Source organism: Epinephelus lanceolatus, chromosome 1 (assembly GCF_041903045.1).
Source record: "Epinephelus lanceolatus isolate andai-2023 chromosome 1, ASM4190304v1, whole genome shotgun sequence".
NCBI classification, from domain to species: Eukaryota; Metazoa; Chordata; class Actinopteri; order Perciformes; family Serranidae; genus Epinephelus; species Epinephelus lanceolatus.
The window spans coordinates 28,975,539-28,991,033 of NC_135734.1; the positions used below are offsets into that span (position 1 = coordinate 28,975,539).

The 15,495-nt window shown below is 41.3% G+C and overlaps 1 protein-coding gene across 2 annotated transcripts in view; it reads right to left on the reverse strand.

The window, feature by feature from the left end:
• The window catches only part of kcnb1 (potassium voltage-gated channel, Shab-related subfamily, member 1), a 55,575-nt gene that overhangs the window by 35,975 nt on the left and 4,105 nt on the right, over positions 1–15,495 (reverse strand). For both annotated transcript variants that reach the window (XM_033627209.2, XM_033627208.2), the window contains exon 2: positions 13,259–13,913. In XM_033627209.2, coding sequence (XP_033483100.1) covers positions 13,259–13,834 — 576 coding nt within the window. In that variant the 5' untranslated portion in view covers positions 13,835–13,913. The remainder of the gene's footprint in view (positions 1–13,258; positions 13,914–15,495) is intronic.

Genomic DNA, 15,495 nt, shown 5'->3' on the forward strand with positions numbered 1-15,495 from the left:
ATCTCAGAGCCTTTTTCCATGGAACGAAGGTATATTGTGTTCATCAGTGACAAAGGCATACATTTTATTTTTTATCAAAGCCTTCTTTTCAACACATGTGCAATCGCTTTGAACTCCATGATTGTTGCTTTGATGACCACAGTTACATAATTTAAACACACTTGTGAGTTTTAGTCACCGCACAGACAGAACATGTCCACTGAAATAAATTCTGCACCAGTAAATAGAGCAAAACGAGCAAACTGTCCTTACTTAACTTATTCCCCAGCAGCGAAATGTACAAAAACTGTGACCCTGTGCAAGCCTGAAAAGCTGAGATGACACTACAAATCCTGAGCTATCCACTACAAAATGCATGGCATGACTTGTAAAATACTCACAAACAAGACTCAACCACTAGAGAATCAGACCTCTGCACGATAACAGTGAATGAGCTCTTAAATATGCTGCACGATGTTAAAACATATACTAAATAGTCCCTAACTCCTCACAAAACCTCTGCCTAATACTCACCAGTTCTATGTATATATATTGATCAAATAAACTGTTAAAAAACAACATGACTGATGATCCCAATCTTGATAATCTTCATTGTTGCCTGGTCATATAGCCTACACTCATACACACATAATAAACCCCTGTAATCACCTCCATCCTCTGTTTGTTTCTCTGTTTATGTGCGACTGGATCAGCATTAAATTTAAATTTAACAGTGAACATATAAACACATTCTCACACCGACCACGTCACATATTAACGTTTAGTCAAAGACTTTCTATGTCCAGATTCGACGTGAAAGGTTGACGCTCAGGGATGCCGTGTCAAGTTTTGCCTTTTACATGCATTGTCTTTCAAAATAAATGGACTAGGTCGGGGCAAACCCACAATTTTTTTTTTCCTTAAACAACTAGCACACGTCATTGGGTTTAGGCAACAAAAGCATGGATAGGTTTGGGAAAAAAAAGAACATTGTTTGGCTTAATAATCTTATGGGACACAAACACCGCTCTCCCAGGTGAAAGTCTGTGCTTGTTGGACCCATCCACCACCACCCTGGATACTGAGATCGTCCCAAAGTCTGACCACAAGGAGGAGGAGACTCATATCCTCATTGTGGAGGGCTTTCTGCTTTATACCTATGGACCTTTGATTGACGTGCTCAACCAACGCTACTTTATTTCCATCCCATACCAAGAATGCAAAAAGAGGAGGTGCTCTAGGAACTACACAGTGCCAGACCCCCCCTGACCTCTTTGACAGCCACATCTGGCACATGTATTTGAAACACAAGAACACAGTCAGACTTTCGCTGCCCTAACTTTTGTTCTTGTCCCGCCACGTTTCCCTGTGATACGGGTGGTTGCCATTATAGTTGAACAGCGGTTGGTGGCGTATCATGCCGATGTTAAAAGATGGCTTTTTTCAGGGCGTTGGTGGCTTTGTGGATAGAGCAGGCGCCCCATATACAAGGCTGTTGCCGCAGCGGTCCAGGCTCGACTCCAGCCTGTGGCCCTTTGCTGCATGTCACTCCCTCTCTCTCCCCCTTTCATGCTTGACTGTCCTATCAATTAAAGGCAAAAATGCCCTAAAAAAAATCTTTAAAAAAAAAAGATGGCTTTTTTCATCAGTGTCTGACGCTGCAAGTCACTGCCTAAGCACCAGATTTCAACAACTTCAGAGTGAGACTGGGTTCAACAGTTAGGTCCTGTTTATACAACAATGATTTCAACTGAAAATGGTAAACTTCAGTTGCGTTTTGGCTCATTGTTTACACGACAGCGGCATTTTGGGTGCCTGAAAACACAACGTTTTGAAAACAGGTTCCAGAGTGCAATTTTTTGGAAACGACAGCATCTCCGTTGTCATGTAAACTTGCAATATGCAGTTCCTCTGAAAACGGAGACTTTTCGCACATGCGCATTACGCTTCCAGTCACTAGGCATGCGCGAGAAAGTCGACCATCACAACAACAATGGCGGACTCCCGAGCTCTGCTTGTGCTGCTCACCCTACTGAATTTATCAACGCTTCCCCATCATAGTGTAGATTTACTGTAGCAACTCCACCTCATTGTCCATCCAGAAAAATGTTCGTGCGGTTGCCATTTTGTTTGTTTATAGAAGGAAGCGTAAGCATCATACCGCCAACTACTGGCCTGGCATGTATACTGCAGCGTTTTTGGTCATTTTTTTGCGGATCCGTGTGCACGGCGATTGTTATCCAAACGTTGTTGTCTAAACTTTTTTAAAACCGAAAATGAGAAACAATTCTGTTTTCAGTGGATCGTTTTTGTGTAAACATGGCCTTAGTCTCCTCCTCAGAAGAAATGTTCATTCTGGAGACCTCCATGACCTTCTCTCAATTCTCTTGTCCTCTTGAGGGTCGCGGGGGGGCTGGAGCCTATCCCAGCTGACATCGGGCGACAGGCAGGGTACACCCTGGACAGGTCGCCAGACTATCGCAGGGCTGACACATAGAGACAAACAACCATTCACACTCACGGACAATTTAGAGTTACCAATTGTTAGAGTTAACCAAACCTAGTCCCCAATCTGCATGTCTTTGGACTGTGGGAGGAAGCCGGAGTGCCCGGAGAGAACCCACGCTGACACAGGGAGAACATGCAAACTCTGCACAGAAGGGCTCCCACGCCCGGGATCGAACCGGCAACCCTCTTGCTGTGAGGCGAGAGTGCTAACCACCACACCACCGTGCCGCCCCTCAATGGCAACCATCAGCCCAAAATATTCAACCTTCCAATTAGTGCATCTTCTAACCTGAATTAAAACATTTGTAATGCACAATGATGCTGCCAACAGGAAGAAAACCAACTGACAATCTCATCACCTTTCTCTTACTATCACCATCGGGCCAAACTTCTGCTACTATTGTGTAATCTGCCCAGCAGACTGTTGACTGTGACAGTAACAGGGAATTATCAGGCCTTAGTGGACATCTGCACTTAACCAAGTGTTTTCTCTAAATGTATGAATAAATGTGAATTCATCTGGTGTTGCTGCTGTAGCTATCAGACCAAACAAACAAGCTCTGAAGACAAAACAGCTGACCAGTGCACACTGGAGGTTATTTCAACTAGACCTGGGTTAATGTAAGCATATTAACATAAAGCTGTACTTTATGAATAGCTTCATACCTGCATTGATTAATAATTTACATTACAAATGGATGAAATGACACATAATAAAAGTATAAAGGAGTTGCTCGTGAAGATGGATCCACAGAGAAAAATTCTTTTCAGCTCTAAGGAGCATTTTAGCATCTGTCAGAATATTTCTATAGATGTCACTTTTTGAGCCAGTTGCAAAGGCCAAAAATGTAGCATGCAACAGACTAGGAAAGGCCTTTTATTTTTTTTAAGCTGAGACAATTGGTGGAAAGTTTGCAACTCCTACCAGCAGGTTAAGAGGAGTGAGGAGTAAGCAGTCAGTGACTGTATAAAACAGTCAGTAAAATAGGTTTTTTATCAGTGGTAAATCACTACAACCATGAGAGGTCATTGAGCATTCAGTCATAAATGTGCACACAAAATATGAGGTTGATTGGTCCAGTAGTTTGTGAGACTAGCTGCGGACAGACACATGAGCACAAAAGCAACCAAAAGCATGATCCCCTCCATGATAAGATAATTATGGCAGGTTAAAGTGTCTTGGATGAAGACTTGCAATCCATCATATGTTTCTGTCAAATTCCACTTTCCACTTACTTGTCAAAAACTAAATTTCTGCTTCTTACTTTTATTCTCTCCCAAAGTTGATCCAAGCTTAACCATATGTGAGAAAATTATCTCCTGGATGCCTTCATCGTGGCACATCAACAGAATTTTGGTGCTTCACAGCTTTGGCTGTGAATTGCAAAAGAATTTGCAATGAGTCCAATGAATCCATCTCTCTTCATTAGGAGATCATGATCCTTACTGCTCAGCAGATACACAAAAACCCTCAATGTGCCACCGTCCATCTGGCTAAAAGTTAGGTCACTTTCTAGCTCGCAACTTTCTTGGACACATTGGAATTATTTTTTTTAACAGATTTTCATGGATCAGAATTAAGTCCAAAAATGTGGCCTTTTAATTTCAGTTGGTAAAAATCAACTGCTACGAGTTTTGTTAAAAAGGTTCACTGCGATGAGTCAACAGCAGCTTCCTACACTTTAGCCCTCTAGCCTTTAAATGTACAGGTTTGCAGGCTCTGTTAGTTATTTTACTGTCACAATTCTTCATTAATACATTTTTTGACACATACAGTAGCGATGTAAGTAACACCAGTAATTACAAGAATGGTTACTCTGAATGTCAGCCTTAATCTCCCTGGGTTTCAGTCTGTTTGAGTAGGGGGCGGGGGTTCTTCATCATAAGAATCCATTTTAAACTCCAGGGATAGTGTTTCACTGTTTTAGAAACTGTGTACTGTGCAGTGTGTGTGTGTCTGCAAGAGTGTACGTTCGCTTGTGTTCTCCTAACAGTGACAACATAATTGGTCAAAGGTGATAGCTGCAAATCAATTCTCTTAGCTCTTCTGTGTCAATAAATCTATATGCTAAGCACAGTTGCTAAAACCAAAATAGGCCCATGGCCCAACTAAGGTTTGAGATCTTAAGTTTATTTCAACATTAACCTTCAGAGGTTGCAGGAAAGTTTTATGACTGCATTTGCATCTTACTTCAGGGCAAGTTAGAAGAGACATAACCACTCAGAGGCACTGCTGTTGACGAGGAGACACTGTGACAGGCAGGGAGAGCGACCGTCATGAAAGCAATCGTCGAGGCACTCAATCTCCCCGTACACATGATCCCAGCTTATATCTCTGCGCCACACAAACACAGACAACACAGACAAATAACCTGGGAGAGACTGATATGTTATTTCCCCCCTAATCCCATATCAAGCACAAATTTGTGACTTCAGCATCGCATGGTCACTCTGCAGCTTCCTGCCAGAGAGTTATATGAGATATCTGATACTGGCTGTGTTACTGCCTCTTTTCTCTGTGGTGCTCATATCACATGGGGTTTAAAGACTGACATAGTATGAAAAAGGGATATACTGGTGCTGCTTCACAAACAAAGGGTAAAATTTGATACACACCTGGTTCAAAACATATACTGATATGTATTTATTTTTTACAGCATTTACAATCCTTTAAGGCTAAGGTAATTATTAATAAACTCAGCCTAAGTGGTAGCTGTTGACATGATGGGTGGAAATTGTTGATCTAATTAATGTGGTCTTCAGATTGTCATCATTAAGTTTTTAAATTTGATGCCATTAAGGTAGGCAAGAAGTAATAGATTGCTGGAATTATTGGATTGCACCGTAAAAAATAAAAAACAACTGTGTGTCATCATTGTGGCTTTAGGAAAAGTATTTACACTGGAAACAACAATGTGCCAAGAATAGAGCCTTGGGGAACACCAGCCTGTTCTCATCCAAACTCATTAAATACCGCCGCTTTGGACTTAACATTAAAATATGATGTGTTAGGTAGCGTCCTGCATCAGTTTTGGACATTGACGGACAGCAGCCCAATTGATCCTTACATGCATTATGTCTTTCCAAAAACATTAATGCTTTCACAGGAAATGTACAGAAAAAATAAACTTACAACGTAGGTATAACATTTCATTTTTAGGTTTATTTTTTTCTCAGGTTTATGAAACAAAAGCACACCATTAGGTTTAGAAAAAGACACCATGGTTTGGCTTAAAATAAATAAGGGTCTTACTAACGTGATGTCACGTCACATGACATACACCATATGACATACATCACAAGTGTAGCATGCTACACACACTAGCACACAAAGTTGTTATTAAAGTAACTCCACTGACTCTTGTTTCACATGGGGAATGATCAGTGGGCTCCTGAGTGAAAGTCCAGTGTTTGTTTGACCCATCCACCTCCTCTCCTGCCCACCCTATACGGACCTACTCACTCTTTACACTACGGTAGTTGCCAGCGTTGTCCAAAATAGCGGTCGTCGGTATCTGATGCAGAGATCACAGATAAATCAGTGGTATTTGATAAGTAGGGAGTCAGAATGGGCTGGGAACACCACAAATGAAACTAATTTACAGAGGAACAGGAGTCTGTTATTACAACAGAGAAGGTAACAGGTTTAAAATTGTACCCTGAGGCCCTACCCAAGTTCCTGTCTCGATGATGTGTGAAATCAGAGTGATGAATCTATCAAGAGCAGCACTGAAATCTAAAACTGAGACCATTTATCAATAGATGGGCAGTTACCTTGACAAAGGCCGTCTTATTGCTACAGTATGGCAAGCTTGATGTTGATGAGGACTGCCTGAATGCGCTGACCTCTGTGAACCGTTGAATGGGATATGAGCAAGGTTTTTGCAAAAATAAAACTGACTTTACTATATTTAGGACATGGTTTTAAAATGGGACAAGAATCACTGATGTGTCATGAAATTTTCAATCTAGAGACACAGGCTCTTTTTTGATATGACTTCCTATACACCATTATCCATTTGACTGGCTGTGACTCTCCAGCTGTCAGAAATAGTGATCGATTCTAGTCTGGTTGCTTCATGTCTTGGATTCTGCTGCAGACTGATTTATGAGTAGGAATATAGCCAATCCGCATTTATATGTCATCTTAAGCATGACATGAGAGGAGCATAATTGGAATTTGTTGCCTGCCATCTGATGCACAATGCCTGCTGACAGAACAGGAACTGGTAATTCTCAGTTTTTCGATTCATGGAGGACAAAAATGACAGAAACATTCATGTATGGATTTGGTTTCTTCTGTAAACTGGTTGCAGCCAAACCCATGTTTATACTGGACTGTGTTTCTCTGCTAAGCATCAAACAGAATCTTAAAAACGTTCGTGAAAACTACCTCAAATGGGATTATTTACAGTTGGGCTTGGTGTTTCTGAGTCATTCTGCAATGGGTGTCTGAGGAGGGAGAAATATTTTTAATGATATTCAAAAAATATTGACTCAAAATGATTAATCTTATGCTGTAGTGTCCTAATAATTACCAAGGAGATTCAAATCACTACTTTTGAAATTAGTGATTTGTTTATAAGTGACAGTATAAGGAAGGATTAGTTGCTTGTTATGTGATATTCTCAGCTCCCTTGTTTGGTGTTGTCTAATATTTCTGGTATTATTTATGATTATTAATGACAGGAAACCGCCCAAATTTGAGATGACATTACATAAATGCTACTGCAGGTGAAAAAGGGCTTTTCTTTGCGTCAATCGGACTGTTAGGCATTGCTTTGCCAGCAGACAGACACAATCTTATTTTATGGTGACTCAAATCTGATTTGAGCGAGAGACAGACAATGCTGTGGCTCACAAAGAATGTAAACAGAGAGAGGGGGGAAGCTTCAAATTGGGCCCGGAGTCTCCTGGAGAATAATTAACGTGACATTTCCCTGACATTTAGTCGGAGGTATAGTGGAGGAGCCTGAAGAAGGGGAGGAAGGAAGCAGAGATATGAGCCAGGGAGGGAAAAGAGAGACAGGAAGGACGACGGGGCAGAAAGAACACAGGCTGGGTTTTTTTTTTTTTCTCTGAACATCTTAACAAATATTTCAGCTTTCTTGTGTTGCACTGCGCGGCCATTAAAATAAGGGAACTAAGTAGAAGTGCGATTACGCTCAAACACACACAGAAACACAAATAGACCTACTCTAATGTTCAGTACCCACTCCTTCAGTGATGATAAAATTATACTTTAGTTGCTTGGTAACCATTTGTTTTGTGCTCAACTCTACCATTCACCATCTGTTTATAGGCTGTTACATACAATTCCATCTCTGACACAGGACAGCAGAGCACAGCTGATGAGCTAACACTGGGGCAATTTGTGGTCAGGGCCGGACCGCTCGACAAGCCCGCAGTGTGCTCCAGCCTATTAAAAAATGACTAGGACAATACATCAAACCCTATCGATGCTTTTAGTAGTTTGGTCTGTGGTTTCACATTGCCCTTTTAAGCTAATTGGGAAGTGATAAACTTTGCCTCTTGCTGTGTCAAGGTTGCTCTTTTTTCTGGCACACTGTCCTCCACTGGCTCATAATGATGCCAAAAGAGGAGATGATGAACTTTTTTTTTTTTTTAATGATAAGGACTGCCAACCCAATCACAGGAAAAATGTTGGCACTGAGCATTTCTGCAGACCATGGATCTGTTACATTTGCACATTATAAGAAGCAGATATGTTGAAACTTTATGTTTCAGCAACACAACTGTGATTGTGTGTTTAAGTTTAGGCACAAAAACCATTTGGTTTAGGTTAGGAAAAGATCATGTTTCAGGTTCAAATATCCAGTTTGGGAGGCCCAATCCTGTCAAGAAAAGCAGCGGTTTCAGGAAAAATCAACCAGTTTTTCTGCCATTATCCCACCAAGGAAAAGCAGCAATGTTTCCGTAAAAAACAACCACTTTTCGTGGCACTACCTGAGTAGGAAAAGCAGAATGTCTTGGTAAAAAACAGCCACTTTTAATGGCACTATACTGACAAGAAAATAACGGTGTCTCTGAAAAACAGGCTGGTCACATGGCGCCATCCTGCCAGTAAAAGCAGTGATATGTCAGTTAAAAAAAAAAAAAAAGAAACAACACTTTTTGAGCTACTTCTCAGGTAGGAAAAGCACAATGTCTCAGTAAAAAAAAATAAATAAAAAAAAATAAAAAAAAATTGTGGTACTATCCCACTAGGAAAAGCACTGTATCTGGGTAAAACATAATGCTTTTCGTGCCACTATACCAGCATGAAAAGCAGCAATGTCTCAGTAAAAGCAGCTGCTTTTTGTGGCACTATCCTGGCAGGAAAAACATTGATGCTACAGTGAATAATTTCCACTTTTTGTGCCACTACCCGAGTAGGTAGGCAAAGCAAAAACAACCACTTTTCATGGCCCCATCCTGGCAGAAAAAGCAATGATGTCTCTCTAAAAAAAAGGCCGGTTTACATGTCACTGTCCTGGCAATAAAAGCAGCGATATGTCAGTAAAAAACAACTACTTTTTGTGCCACTAGTCAGGGAGGAAAAGCACGATGTCTCCATAAAAAGCAAGCACTTTATGTGGCACTATCCTGGCAGGAAAGCAGCAGTTTTCGGAAAAATCAACCACTTTTTGTGCCATTACTCAAGTAGTAAAAGCAGCAATGTCTTGGTAAAAAACATGGCACTATCCTGGCAGGAAAAACATTGATGTTACGGTGGAAAAATAACCACTTTTTGTGCTACTACCCAAGTAGAAAACACACAATGTCTGTGAAAAACAACCACTTTTCAAGGCTCTACCATGCCAGGAAAAGTAATAATGTCTCTGTAAAAAACAACCACTTTTCGTGGCATTCTCCTGGCAGCAAATGCAGCAATATGTATGCCACTGTCCCGGTGGGAAAAGCAGGATGCTCAGTAAAAAGCAATCACTTTTCATGGCACTATACTAGAAGGAAAAGTAATGATGTCTCCTCACAAAAAAAGGCCAGTTTATGTGGCACTATCCTGGCAGTAAAAGCAGTGATATGTCAATATAAAACAATCATTTTTTGTGGCACTACTTTGGTAGGAAAAGCATGATGTCGCTGTAAAAAATAGCCACTTTTTGTGGCACTATCCCAGTAGAAAAAGCAACGATGTCTTGGTAAAAAAAAAAAAAAAAAACAACTTCTTTTTGTACCTACAATGTCCCTGGAAACACAGTGATGGGCTGCTATAATAACATTTGGTGCCTAAAAAGCCGTTGTAAAAACAGCAATGACTCGCTAGATCACAACTGGTTTTGCTGTTTGTTAGCCTTGAACAGTGGTCTGCATTGGTCTGCAGCTTGGCCACTGCACGCCATCCACCGTCTGCTCCACCCCCCGATGACAAAGTCAGCTCATATACGTCACTTTAGAAACATTGATGGGATATGTATAAAACACACAAATGTAATGTATTTGTGGTTTGCAGAAACAAACAACGCTAACTTTTTCTCTTGGCGACCGGGCTGGCACTGCACCCACTCATCAATTGGTGGTTACTGAGAGCTGTATATTTGCAGGAAACAATATGCTCAAGCACTTTGCTGTGTCATTATTCAAAGGGAACAGCACATATCTTGGTTAAGCACTTCAAAATTGTTCTCCAGTGATGTTTTGATAAATCACAGATATCAGGGTGCGATAATGGAGACAGCAGCGTATGGTCGGCTCAGAGTGGTCATCTCCTTTTTGTAGGCTCCAGCACTTTCTTAGCTCTAACACAATAAACATTGATTTTACATCCCTTTGATTCCTATGAAGAAAGCGTTTCACTGACAGACTCGCAGCACTCATCTCAGTCTGTTTGTGGGGCAGCGCTAACAGTTCTCATGAATCCCCACCGCAGAGCATCAACCAGCACAAACTGCTAATAGTTTCATTTCCTATACATTTTCCCAACAAGGCACTCTGCTCCATTTAAAAACAGTGTGAGAGAGAGACAGCATCCTCTTTGATCCTGCTGATCCAACCTAGAGGAGTGTGATCAAAGGCTGCTCATGTTTAACACTGCTGTGGTCTCCCAGGTTGCGGTTGCAGGTGTGGCTGTCTGAGAGGCCTGCTGAGGGCCAACTCTGTCTTTTTGCATTGATTTAAGGTGAACACACCTGATAGAAGTCAGCACCATCAGGCATGGCTTTCAGATAAGGAAATACTGCGCAGTAGGGTGAGAACTTCAACATCTAATTATGACAAGGGGCTTTCAGCACAAGGATTTTCACACAAAATGCAGGGTTATATGCTCATTCAGCCAAATATTAACACACAATCACTTGGGATTTAATTTTTTGGCTGTTATGTAATAGTCTGACTGCTTTTTTAAGTGCTTTTTTAAACACTGCATTTACATCTAACCTTTTGTGGGTTTCTAACATTTATATCTTGCTGTGGTTGTTTATTGAAATGTGCTTGATAATGAGATCCTGTATTGATCAATAAAATGCACCTCCCAAAGCATTGATCAATCTGAATGATTCAGACAATCCTAAATCATTTCTGACTCCTTGTTTATGCGCACAAAGATATAATTCAATATCGGCCTTCTGCAGAATATCTCAAATTCAATTGGCTCAGGATGATACAGGGTGGGGTTGTTACAAATATACAGAATACAGGGGACAGTCAAAAGAAACAACTTCTATGTATTTTTGTTGTAAGGGAGGGCAGCTTGGTGATATCTAAATGATTTATCGGTGTATGGCCGGTGCACAAGGTCACAGAAAGTGTAAGCATGCATGTGTGAAAGTCTGGATGCTTGTGCATTTGTACATCTGTGTGTCTGAAGATGTTTTTTGTGAGCGTGCATATGATGGCTCTGCAGTGACAAACAGATAGACACAACCCACAATTTTTCAAAAGCGAGTTAATGATGTCACAGCCAACTTTTGTCACAAGTTTGGTAATAAGAGCATTACAGGAGATGAAGATAATGAGCCTTGTGTCATGCTTTAAAGATGTTTAATAGCGATGCAACCAGAGAGTTGCTTTTACTGCGAGACTAAGACATGTTTTTCTAGTTCTTGAACGATAATGGCAGATAATAGAGCACACATCCCACACTGATAAATCACATCCGCCAGCTTTTTTCTTCTTCTGTAATTTCCACTTTTTACTTTGTGCTCCAACCTTGCAACAATCAAAACATGAGTAAACACCAAAGTACAACACATGAAGGTGTCCTAATTGACTCATTTTTGTGCAACTGTAAATGTTCTTTAAAATGCGTTCATATAACAGGGTTGAAAACACAGGATTGCAAAACCTCTGTTTTCTTATTTTGTGTTCGTCAGGAAGTAACAGGAAGTATCTATGTCCAGCTGCTTATGTTACTCACACTAAAAACTCAGCAGTGGGCAGTTTCATGGGGGTTGTGCTCTTGTGCAATAAAGATCCAGTGTTCAAAAAACTAAAAACACCCCATGTTACTGCATTTCAAAATGCCACAAACGTCCAAAGGCAGTTCAATATGTTAAACTGTGACGCGCTATACAACAACATTTAGAGTGGAGCTGCGCAATATTGATAATATACCAATATTGTGATATGAGACTAGATATTGTCTTAGATTTTGGATATCATAATATCATCAGTGTTGTCTTTTCTTGGTTTGAAAGGCTGCATTACAGCAAAGTGATGTAATTTTCTGAACTAAACGGACTGTTGTAACTGTTCTGTTAATTGTCTTTACCCATTTTGTCATGATATCCACATTACTGATGATTATTCATCAAAAATATCATTGTGTAGTCAACACTACAATATCGATACTGTGGTATTTGGTCAAATATATTATGAGAAAAACTGCATTCAGCCAGGCCGTTTTTTCCTTCAGGCCATGGCATTAGTGGAATTCAGCACCACAAACAATTAGAGGGTCTCCATCATATCACTCATTTAAGTTTAATGCCAAGAAATGGCTTGTTGACACTCAAAGATATGTTCGATGAAAACTAGCCTTTCAGCTAATTCGGGTGCTTTTACATTTGTTAAAATGTTGATTAATGCACACTGTTCCTTTTTTTAAATAAATGAATAAATAAAGTGTTTGATTTTCTCCATATCACCCAGCCCTAATTTACAGTCTGCATGTATGCTAGCATGTCTGTGAGGCTGTGTTTAGCACGGATGTATAAAGAGAACCAGATAGAACATCGGGGGCGGGGCCCCGTTCATTCGTATAGAAGTTGCTCAGTGGTGCACAAAGCCAAAAAAATTAAATTATCACATTAAAAAAATACCCTGATAATCAGCACTACCTCCACCTGTCTGTGTGGCCTATAGAGCAGGGGCACTAGAGACCTCCAACGTCCATGTGCCCTCAAGTCCTCTAGACTACCGAAATATTATCAGGCTGAACAGATCAAATTCTGATCATGAAACGAGCCATTTTGCATGGGTTGTGACATTCAAAAAACACTGTTTGACCACTGCAAAAATTGGCTTCAAAACCACGTACACTATATGCATTAAGGCACAGTGGTGCTTTGAGCTAAATGCTAATGTCAGAATGCTAACATGCCCACAATGACAGGGCTAATATGCTAATGCATGCAGATATAATGTTCATCATTAGCATGTTAGCATGCTAACATTTGCTAATTTGCACTAAGCACAAAGGATGATGTCACTGTGTATGTGTAGGCCTGTACAGATCATCAGAATGCTTTTGGACGATCGCTCTAACCAATCACCCCCAGATCTCTCACACCCAACATTCAATGGTAGTTACCTTTGCTGCAACAGATGAGCTGGGCTTTTCCAGGAGGTCCCAAAGTTTCTTTCGTTTTTCAGCACAGCAAGTGTTGTCGAATTCTTCTCCTTCTCTGTCCTTCATATTGTCGGCCTCTCGTTTGAGCTCCTCATTCATTTGCTCCTTTTTCTGGTGGTACCTCGCCTGGCAACAGGACTCCAGGTAGATCTCGTCGATGCCCCAGTAGTCGAGTTCTTGACTGAACGACAGGGCGCACATTTCTTCCATCATGTGCAGCTTACCCGTGCGGTAGAAGTTCAGAATTGATGTGAACGCCCCCGGATGTCGGTCAAAAAAGTACTCATTCTCCTCCAGGTTGTAGTCGTCACACACTTCCATCAGAGATTCGTGGGTGTTGCAGTCTCGTAACTTTCCCAAACGTGTTCGTGGTAACCTGTCTAACGTTCGCCACAAGACCTCATGTGGGAGACCCCCAACATTCAGCCTGACTCTGCGGAAACATGACTTGCTGCGAATGATGTCCACCGGTTCGGGTGGCAGCGATGATGTGGAGTGGGAGCCAGCTTTATTTAACTCTGCCAAGGATTTCTCCATGATGACTTTAGGTTGAGGAATCAGGCAAACATCCAGGGCTATGGACTACGGTTGGTCCTGTCTTCTTTCATTATTGTATCTGAAGGATTAAAAAAAAAACAAAAAGGAATCATTAGTATCCTAGGATTAGGCTCAAATATCAAGGCCCACACCTCAACCATCAGACTGAGCTAACATGATGATAAAAGATGTAGGCCTGGGCTCAAGGGGTAGTTTAGAGCAGTGGTTTCTAACCCAAGGGTCAGGAGTCGGGGAGTATATCCCTCTGAGACCTGAACTTTTGTTTGGTATCCATTTTTAATTTTTCCTAGCTATTTGGGATCAGTAAGGCATGTACGGCTAGAAGCCATCTACGTCAAGCTGGAACGACCATCATTAAACAGATGGGGTTGGCTTACGACACTGCTTATCCCTCACCTACAATGCAGTCTTGGGATCCCTCCCCAGACGACTTCACACCCATTCACCCCTGGTCCCACCTGACCCTAACGACTCACAAGGTGGCCAGGTGGGTCAACGACTCACATTGTGACCTTAACGACTCTGAAACTAAGAGCTCACGTGACCCCTACAACTCTGCAAGGGTTCCCACCCACACAGGGTTTATAGCCTGCGACTCCGCACAAGTCATTTAGAAATGAAGAAGCTTCTTGGATGAGAGGCGAAACGTCTTCAAGAAACGTAAGCAAGTCGCCTATGATATAGCACTTACAATATAAAAAACTTTGTATGTATCTTGTATGTTTTGAATATATTGTAAAGTACTGGATGCTTCAGGCTTCTAAAACCCTTCAAATAAAACAGTCCAAGAGGGCAGAATTACTTTGGTTGAACTGCTAACAGTTCATGTCCACATGATGAAGAGTCACAAGCAAAAACCACTGCTTCCAAGTAGTGTTTTTCAGTCCTGGTCCCACCTGTTTTCATCTGATTAGACTGACTGAATATTGGCAAGACAGTAACTGCAGGGTCCTGAAGATCGGATTTCACAATCACTCATTAAAAGATCGGAAGGTCAGTGAAATAAAAGATAGATTATCACTTTAAGACATTTAAAGCCGAGGTACGCAGTTGGTTTTTTGTGTCATTGTATGAAAATTCCATTATAACCTTTCGACATATTATAATTCAAGTAGTCTGAGAGAACACCAGACTTCTGCACCTGCTCTCAGCTCTGTTTTCAGGCTTTAGAAAATGTAGCCCATGAAGGGAGACTTTGGTCAATGACAGATCACTTCAGAGTGAAGGCGTTCCTATTGGCTGCTCTACACATGCAGATGCGTGTGCACCTTCCTTCAGATGGTGAAAGCCTGATTCAGTGGTGGAGAGTCCTGCAAAAAAATTTGCTATTCAAGCACTGACAACAACTGCCTGCAACCAACGCATCCGAGGTACCTTGCATGTCCTGTGTGGACGTGGAAAGTCCATGCCCAAATGTCAATATGTGACGAGGTCGGAGTGGGAACGTGTTGTTTGAGGAGATGGAGAGTAAATGTTGCTTACAGTTTAGCCTCCTGCTAATTGCAGCCAAAAGCTCACAGCTTCAGCTAGTTCAAGTTATGCAGCTACCTAAAGCCTCAAATCACAGTGTGTCATCTCAAAGAGGTGAACAGGCCCAAAAGTTTGCTAAGACCACAGGATGGTAACTGTCATAGAATTTC